At 43.2% G+C, this 9804-nt stretch overlaps 1 protein-coding gene across 3 annotated transcripts; it reads right to left on the bottom strand.

Moving 5' to 3' along the window:
* Positions 1-261: 261 nt before the first annotated feature.
* On the bottom strand, positions 262-7396 carry LOC102526359 (GTPase IMAP family member 4). Of its 3 annotated transcripts, none has more exons than XM_072965364.1 (3): positions 7314-7396; positions 4791-4844; positions 262-1996 (listed from the first exon to the last, which is right to left on the bottom strand). In XM_072965364.1, the coding sequence occupies exons 2-3, from the start codon at positions 4828-4830 to the stop codon at positions 1086-1088; spliced, it is 951 nt and encodes a 316-aa protein (XP_072821465.1). In that variant the 5' UTR covers positions 4831-4844; positions 7314-7396; the 3' UTR covers positions 262-1085. The 3 variants fall into 3 exon arrangements, with proteins under 3 accessions (XP_072821465.1, XP_072821466.1, XP_072821467.1); XM_072965365.1 differs by having other exon boundaries at positions 7310-7344; XM_072965366.1 differs by lacking the exon at positions 7314-7396 and adding an exon at positions 5916-5972.
* Between the last annotated feature and the right edge of the window lie 2408 nt (positions 7397-9804).

Raw genomic sequence — 9804 nt, forward strand, 5'->3', positions numbered from 1 at the left:
GAACACAGTCTTTGACCAGGAGAGGGGTCGAGAATGTGGCTCAAACCTTCCAGGGAAAAGGAGAAGGGGAGAAGTCTGGAGGGTAGACCAAGACCAAAATCATCTTGAACTTTTTCCAAAAACTGAATTTCATCCCTGTGTTCTTAGAAGAAGTATTAGTGGTATTTCCCTAGGGGAGGAAAAAATAGATTCAACTCGCACAAATATGAGCGAACAGAAGGCTTTTATTATAATAATGATAAGCAAACAATTCAACTGGGTAGGGCAGCAGTGGGCCCACAACCCGCCAAGCAGTGAGTAATCAAGGTGTGGGTGATGGAGGTGGGGTAGCAGCAGTTAACGTCACAGGGAGAGAACTGGGTATTGAGTAGATTGGTTTATATTGGTGAAGGAGTTTCTACAGATAACATCTGAACCACCCCATATACGTTGTTCGATCTCTGTTCAATCTCTGCCTTTCACTCTTTCTGACATTATCCTTAGTTGAGTTCTTTCCAGATAACTGTTTGCTCATCAACGGGCAGATGGTAAGAAACAATTTGAGCCCTTCTGTAAAACCGTAAGTAAACAAATTTCCATTCATCTAGAAATAATTCCCTAAGCACCTCCATCCATAAGCTTAACAAATGCAAAGAATTGATCTTTCTAATAAGCTATAGGGGTAAAATGATCACTGGTCTGAAGGGCAAAGTAAGTCAGAAGGCACAGCAGGGAGATTACCTACCAATCTAGAAAGAACCTAGAGTGGAAACTTTTACTAGGGATAAGCAGAGAAAGCTTGGGGTCATCTCTTTTGGTCACCTGCATTCCTTTTCTCTGTGCCTCTGAGAAAGAATTCAAAGTTAAGGAGCATCAGTACTTCTGCTTTGGAGTTTCACAAACTGAGAATTTGGCCTTCCCCTGTAAACCAATCAAGCTATCTACCAATTGCCAACAGTGAACTTTACTGTGCTCCTTAGTCCTGAGAGCCTGAGAGCCAGAAAAGGAAGGGTGCTTTGATTTCGGTGACTGAGTTCTATGGGGCAGGGCCACCCAAAAATATGCAGGAAATACAGACAGATTTTCATTGAGTTTAATCTTAATGTTTATTCCCAAAACACAGAGAAAAGAAAGGAAGCAACCTTCCACGCTAATAAGATGAATTCAAGTATCACATCCTGATCCTCAACTTCATCTCTGGCATTTTGCTGCCTTAAAGCACAGAAACTTTCCCTTTCTTCCAATTCCCTCCTCATTTGTGCCATTTGCTTCCCGCGCTCCAGCTCATCCTTCAGCTCTCTGATTTCCTTTTCATACTTCTCTCTCATCTGCACTTTCTCTCTCTCTAGCTCTGCTATGTAGATTTGGATTTGTTTCTGAATTTGCACCTCGGCCTTTTGATAAATTTCATTAGTGTAGCATCCTCCACACTTCACGACCAAGTGCTCGACCATGGCCAGCAGCTGCTCCCTCTGGTTCTCCTGCTCAGCTCCTGTCGCCTTGTTGTTGAACACACAGTAGCGATTTTCGAACTTGCCCATCAGCTTTCGAATGCCTTCTGGAGCTTCCTTTAAGTAATCGTGGAAATCAGTGCCATCCAAGTCATCCTTCCGGGTAAATAAGAGAATCATGTGTTTTCTAGCTCTCTCTCCAAACAAGTTCAGGATCTTCTCCGTGGCTTCGTGCTCTTCCAGCGTGTAACGGCCCAGCGGGACCACGAGGAGCAGAGCGTGAGGCCCCGGGGAGGTCAGGGCCATGCAGCGAGCAATCTCCCTTTGAGTGTCAGCATCCTGTACGTCGGTGTCAAAAACGCCAGGCGTATCCACGACAACAACTTCTCTCCCCTTCCAGGCAGTTTTTTCTTTCTTACAGAACTTGGTGATGGATTTTGCCGAAATGCCAGAAGGAAACTCCTTCTTCCCAAGGATGCTGTTCCCTGTGGCACTTTTTCCTGCTCCAGTTTTACCCACTAAGACAAGTCTCAGTTGCGAAGCTCTGTGGTCTTGGTTTCCAAGCCCTGGAACATCAGGAAACAAAAGTCACAGTGTTAGGGTAGACCTCCAACTGTCTCCCCGGCAGGACCACCCCCACCACCGCACTGGTGCCCTTCTCTGTGGCTTGCCAGGCTTCTGCCCATGAGTGGCCTCTGCACTCACGGGAGGTCCATGAAAAGCCCCGTGGGCCTGATGTCCTCCTGGCAGTATTTGGACACTTGCCCAAGTACTTTTCAGGATCTCCTTGAGCTTCTTACTCTGACTTTGTGTAGTTAAGTGGCCCACAGAGGAGGAAACCAAATGGTTAAAGGGGAGAATTCTGAGCTGCTACTGGTTGCTGTTTTTCAGAAGATAACCAGGGAGTAATACAAAATCGACTTTGGGACATCATAGAGGGACATCCTCCCCACCTAATTTATTTTCAAATTGGAACATTTCTTTTTCCCATTAAGAAGCCGGGCAAATGGGTTATACAACCCATCTCACCCTTGCAGGGTAGAAAAGAGACCCATGCAGGAAGACAAAGTATCCCTTCATCCTTCATGCACGCAGCAATCCGATCAGAGATGGTGACCCTCAGAAAAACAAAATACTTCACATTTACAGTTACTGACCTTAGCTAAGAAATCTAGCTGAGAGAGGTGACTAGGCAGGCTTATGCCCCTGGATAATTAACAAGGGGAAGAAAGTGCCAGGCTGGTGAAAGGCAGGACATTTCTCTCATCCCACAGCTCCTCTTTAATTCCAAGGACATAATCCTACAACAGGACGATTTATGTCCCACAACTGCTGCGTTAATTCCTAGGACACACCCCAGTATTTCAGTGTTTGTTCTCTTTCTCCCCCTGAAGCTTCTGTTTTAGGGCTGAGCATGCTAAGCACATACTCTACCACTGAGCTGTACCCTCTCCCACCAAAACCATATTTTCAGAATAACTGTGCTGGAAGTTAAACACCAAATTATCTAACAGCTCTTTTTTTCCAAGCCTGTTTTTCCAAGCAGGCAGACCCTGCCAGAATGACCCTTGAATATAAGACTGAGTCCTGCATGAGGAATCCTGTGTTATAACCATCTATTTCAGCCTTTAGACAATGCGTACATTATCTCACTTCCAACGTTATAGACACTGTTATAAACTCCGATTTATTTTCAGAAATATCATCACCATTCACTCAGTTCCTCAGACTAAAACTCTAAGCTTCACTCTTGATTACTTTCTTTCCCCTACCTTCCATATCCAGCCCATCAGCAAGTTCTCTTGGCTCCACTCACTAATCTGTTTCTATTTTGAAGACCACCATACTAGCTCAAGTTACCATTACCATCTATGCCTTGGTAGTCTCCTAAATGGCTTCTCTACTTCCATTTTGCCCCTTTCAGTCTATTATGCAAATTGGAATAGTTTTTAAAAATATCAGTCAAACAGAAGAGGGAAATTGTGGAACCCCTCACTTCGGCTTCCACAAAATTTCCCACAGTTGACAGCCAGAATCCTGGGATGAAAGAGGTAAATTTCCCAAAGCTGAGAACACTGGATACAGGATGGCTAAGATTATCTAAGGAAAAATGTGGGTGGGAGTTCAGACTATTATAAGTTAGCATCACAGTGGAGACTCCAACCTAAGGATATCCTGAGGGCATCGGTTGGCCAGTTGGCTATAGAGAGAGGGAGCAGGAAAATCAAGAAAGGCACCAAAAGACAAAAGGCACCAAAGGCCAGCTCCAGCACTGCAACAACCTGTCAGCGTTGATAGCATGTGGATGGCAACGGACATGATAGATTACAGATGCAGCCATGGATGGTCTCATCTCTGTACTCAGGCCTCTTTGGGATGTGGGTTTGCAGCTCCTCTCATCAAGATGCTGTTTATCCAGCCCTTGAATATGACTAGGCATTGTGACTGGCTTTGGACAACAGGATAGTGAACTCACAATCCAGCAGAGACTCCAAGATTGCTGACACATTGGAGTTTGCTTTCTCTTTCTGCTTTTTGGGACCTTGCCACTGCCCTATGAAGAGGCCTGGACTAGCCTACTTGATGAATAACACAAGGCCCCACTATCCCTGTCCCCTTGGTCTGCCCAGGAGCCTGCTAACTACCAGACATGTCCATGAGGCTACCCAGGATTATCCAGTTGCATCTTAATCACCAGCTTACCCTACATGCATGAGTGAGTCTGGCTAGGATTAGTCGAGATGGCCCAGACCCAAGGACTGCCAGTTGACCCACCAAATCGAGAGCCAACTAAATAGGTGATGTTTTAGGCAACTAAATGGTGTGTGGTTTGCTAAACCAGCAAAAGCTCAAATGACATAATCTATTTCTATGGATAAGGGAGTAGAGGGAGGGCTATGCGAGAAACTGAGTGACCAGTCTGTTCAATTTGTTGGTTATAGTGAGGCCACCAGGAGCAGGGCAATTAGGGACCTGAACAAGGAATTGATTACACTCACATTCCTCCTTCCTGATCCTCTCTCAGGCTGAAGAAAGGGGCAGAAAAGCAACTATAGAGGCTACAATCTGATGTTCTGGTGTGCCCACATGGTAGGAAGTAGGAAATAAGAAACTCATTATGCTCAGGATCAATCAATATATTTTAATCTCTCTTTCTCTTAGCTGTTAAGCTACATCATGAGGAGAAAGTGTAGAGGGTTGAGAGAAATGAAAGAGCAGAGTAAATGGAGGGAAAATAAGAAATGAAGTTGAACTATTTTGCTCTTGCTCAGATGGGGACGGGCCTACAGGGTAAGAGAGGACCCCCACCCAGTCCTCCTCCCTCTAGCCTGGCCTGCCAAGCCCCCAGCAGCCCCTCACCACAACTGGTCCTGGGATCGCTGGAGTATTGGGTTTCCATGGTAATTTGAATTCCTGTAAATAAAAAAAAATAACTATATCATTTTGGGGAAATGGAAAGTAACCGGAAAGGTCAACCTCACATAACCAATCATTTCTCTGTTTTCATAATCTTGCTATTCTATTTCTCAATACGTCTCAAATCTCTGTTTCCAGCCTCGTTTTCAGATTGTTCGTTTTTCTTTACACACATGTAAGTGCTCCAAGCGCTTCCTTGGTACTAGTTCTGAGTGCCCCTCCCCACTCTATTCAATGAATTTTTGCTTTGAATGCCAATTATATGCAGTCTGTAGCCTAGACCCTCCTCAGAGGTCCACACTTTTATATCCCATTCAACTTCAAAATTTGGCCATTTTATGGACATCTCAAACAGAACAAGAGCAAAACGGAACCCTTTACCTCCATCCCCAGCCTGGTCCCCATTTCAGTAAATCGCATCACCCAGTGCTTCATGCAGACTCTTGGGGTCATCTACAACACTTCATTCCTCACTTGCTCATCAGTTCATCGACAAATTCTATTGATTTTACTTCCAAAAAAAAAAAATGCAAGATTATCGAGGTCTCCCCTTCTCCATGTGAATCCATTCCACTGCCATTGGTTTACAACGTAACAGGTTCCTAACTGATATCTCATCCTTAATCCCTTCTCTACTCAATAATCAGATGCCTTTTAAAAAAATTGAAATTTGGTTTTTTTCTTGTTTAAATTCCTTAATGAATTCCTTTTGCTTTTTATTTTTCAAATGGTGGGAAATCGTTGGAATGGTCCAGAAGGCCCTGCCTGATCAATTACTCCCTCTCTCAAAAGATTTTAGCTATACTGGCCTCCTCACTGCTCCCTGCATCCTCTAAGCTCCTTCCAGCTTCTAGACCCTTGAAGCTTCTAGTTCCTCCTTTCTAGAGCACTCCCACTCCAATTCAGTGCTCAGCTCATTCCTGCTCAGCCCTCAGGCCTCAGTTCTGTCATTTCTCCAGAGAGGGCTTATTTCCCCACCTCGACCCCCAACTCCATCACACCCAACAAGCTAGCTTTGATGTGCAGTTTGTTCTAATTGCACTCCAAGAGTTTCTGCAGAATACATACTACAAGAGGAAGTTGTTTGTCTGATTCTTTGCTGTCTTCTTGTAGACTGGAAGCTTTGTGGTTTTGAACCCTCTGTGTCTTGTATGTCCGTTTACTCCATGGGGGTAAGCACAATATTGGACAAAGAATGGTTCTCAATAAGTATTTGTTAAACAAGTGAATTGATTTTTTAAAAAATCCCTCTGATTCTTGCCTCTACACTGATTGATCTTTACGTCCAGCCCACATCCAGTTTGTGAAAAAGATGATCCTTTCCTTGTTAACAATGCCTAGTTTTATTGAAACATGGTATTACATTTGAAATGTTTTCTCTCATTGCTACCCACTAATGTCTGGCAATGGAGAAAGCCATTTGAAGAACTCTTATTAGAGCAGATTTTAACTAGAACAGGCTGAAAAGGCAAGACGGGCTCATCTGATAGGAAGCTATCGAATACAAATATGAAACAATGTTAGAAAGACGGTACTTCTTTTGAAAGTGGATTAGGTATAAGGAGTAGGAAATAGCTTCTTGAAAACTGGGAAGAGAAATCACAGAATTAAGAAAACAATCGTCTTTGACCACAAAACTGATGTTGGTGATTGGTGTTAGGAGAAGGGGCAGAATACCAAAATAGGAAAACACAAGATTTTAGGTATTTCTTAAGGTCCTCCTTCCAGTATGTGGGCTCTTTCTGCAGCATTCTTTAGTGCTGTTCTGTTTATCCTAATTCAGATGTAAAACCAGAGGACCACACTTTCCTACGTACTGATGTTGGACGGCTGAATTCTCCTATTCCTGCCTAAGAAACGAGCATCCATTGGTCCCCAGCTTCTCCTGAACTGCAAACAATAACATGGGCTGGCATCTGCCTCCTTCTTTCTCCTAAAAGTCACCCTTGCCCAAGTCTAGGTGAGGCCCCGTAAGGGACTGTTCCTGAGGAGGAAAGTTCCAAAGGGGCAGCTCTGAGCAGACAGTTAACTGGGCAGCAGAGCCTCTGATCTTGACCTGTGTGCTGGTTTATGAACAGGGGGTGTGATGAGCTGTGCCTCTTACATCTCCCAGTGCTCTTCACACTACCAGCTCCCCACAGAACTGGTTTGATCTGCTCAACTAATTCTACTCCTGAGAACTTCAAGTTTATTTGTACATTCTGTAAATGGTAAAAAGGAATCATTTATTTGTATAAGTATCCTCTGAGCAGTGACCCCGAAGAAGCATCAGTTTGTAGGGCTCAGTCTTCAAAACAGATCATAGCTTAAAATCAGCAAAAACAGGAAACAGGAACCAATGAGAAACATATTCTGAGAGCAAGTGTGCAGGGAGGTTTAAGATACAGATCCAGGGTCCCTTCTCCACCAAATCACACATTTCCCTCCCTCCATTCCCACCCTCCACAAACACCCTTACTTACTTACTTGGAAAGTCCAGGTCCTGCCCTCTGCTCTAACTTTGAAGACAATGCTAAGCCAGGAAGTGATGCTGAGCTGTTGAGAAGGAGGAGGAAAGAGGAAGTGAGAGGAGGAGATGTCCATACTTGCTCATTCAAGAGACCTGCCCACCTCATCATCCAGAAGCACTAGACCTTTCTGCAATAATAGAATTGTTTTGAGCGGTTCAGTGTGGCAGTCATTGACCATGTGGGCTGAGTAGCGCATCAAATGTGATGAGTGTAAGTGAAGAATTGAATTTTTAATTTTATTTCATTTTGACTAAATTTAAAGTTAAGTAGCCAAATCTGCCTAGTTGCTACCATATTTTAGACCACGCATATACTCTGCAGGGAGGGAAGAAACATGGGTCATGCTATAAAATTTGAGAAAAAAAATCCTGGGTCAAAACCAGAGAGTTGCCACTCAGAGTGTGGCCAAGATGGCAGAGTGAGAAGATCCCAAGCTCACCTGTTCCTATGGGCACAGCAAAAATACAGCTATTTAGAGAGCAACTCTGACCTACAAGCCAGCAGAAAAGATTTTCCACAGCTGGAGATATAAAGAAGGAACCACAAGACAGACAGGAGGGGGCACAGTCAAGATCCACACCCCTAGGTGGGTGACCCACAAACAAGAAGGGAATGACAAGCACAGACATTGTCCCCAAGGAGCAAGGGGAGAACCCACTGCCGAGTCCCAGCCTGAACCAGAAAGATGATTCCCCAGAACATCCGGCTTTGAAGGCCGGACGGGCTTTCTGTGGGAGAGCCAGAAGGCTGTGGGAGATAGAGACGTCACTCTTAAAGAGCACAAACAATATCTCACATGCTCTGAGACCCAGCACGGGGGCAGTAATTTGGAAGGAATCTGGGGAAGCACAATACCCTCCAGATCCATCCATGTTGCTGCAAATCTCATTATTTCATGCTTTTTTGTGACTGAGTATGTATGTATCTCACATCTTCTTTATCCATTCATCTGTTGATAGACTCATGTTGCTTCTGTATCTTGGCAAATGTAAGGAATGCTGCTATGAACATTGGGGTGCATGTATCGTTTTGAATTAGTGTTTTCATTTTTTCAGATATATACCTGGAAGTAGAATGGCTGGGTCACATTATGTTTCTATTTTTAGGGTTTTTTAAAAATCATTTTTTATTGACTTAGAATCATTTTACAATGTTGTGTCAAATTCCAGAGTAGAGCACAATTTTTCAATTATACATGAACATATACATATATATATATATATTCATTGTCACATTTTTTTCTCTCTGAGCTACCATAAGATCTTGTATATATTACCCTGTGCTATACAGTATAGTCTTGTTTATCTATTCTACATTTTGAAATCCCAGTCTATCCCTTCCCACCCCCTGCCCCCTTGGAAACCACAAGTTTGTATTCTATGTCTATGAGTCTGTTTCTGTTTTGTATGTATGTTTTGTTTCTTTGTTTATTTGTTTGTTTTGAGATTCCACATATGAGCGACCTCATATGGTATTTTTCTTTCTCTTTCTGGCTTACTTCACTTAGAATGACATTCTCCAGGAGCATCCATGTTGCTGCAAATGGCATTATGTTGTTGGGTTTTATGGCTGAATACTATTCCACTGTATAAATATACCACATCTTCTTTATCCAGTTGTCTGTTGATGGACATTTGGACTGTTTCCATGTCTTGGTTATTGTAAATAGGGCTGCTATGAACATTGGGGTGCAGGTGTCATTTTGGAGTAGGGTTCCTTCTGGACATATGCCCAGGAGTGGGATTCCTGGCTCATACTGTAAGTCTATTCTTAGCCTTTTGAGGAATCTCCATACTGTTTTCCACAGTGGCTGCACCAAACTGCATTCCCTCCAACAGTGTACGAGGGTCCCCTTTTCTCCCCAGCCTCTCTAGCATTTGTCATTTGTGGATTTTTGAATGATGGCCATTCTGACTGGTGTGAGGTGGTACCTCATTGCAGTTCTGATTTGCATTTCTCTGATAATTAGTGATATTGAGCATTTTTTCATGTGCCTATTGATCACTGGTTTTTCTTTATAGCTTCAATTTCATTTTCATACCGTTTCCCATAGTGTCTGCACCAATTTACATTCCTACTAACAGTGTATGAGGGTTCCCCTTTTTCCACATCCTCACCAACTTTTGTTATTTGTGTTCTTTTTTGATGATAGCCATCCTGACAGGGGTGAGGTTATATCTCAATATGGTTTTGATATGCACTTCCCTGATGATTAGCAATGTGGAGCATCTTTCCACATAACTCTTGGCCATTTGTATGTAATCTTTAGAAAAACCTCTCTTCAGGTCTTCTGCCCATTTGTTTTATTCGTTGTTGTTGTTGTTGTTGTTGTTGTATGTTCCATTGTGTGAGCTGGTTGTATATGTTGGATATTAACCCCTTATTGGCCATATCACTTGCAATATTTTCTACTACACAGGAGGTTTTTTTCTGTTTGTTGATGGTTC

Source organism: Vicugna pacos, chromosome 7, assembly GCF_048564905.1.
Source record: "Vicugna pacos chromosome 7, VicPac4, whole genome shotgun sequence".
Classification (NCBI taxonomy): domain Eukaryota; kingdom Metazoa; phylum Chordata; class Mammalia; order Artiodactyla; family Camelidae; genus Vicugna; species Vicugna pacos.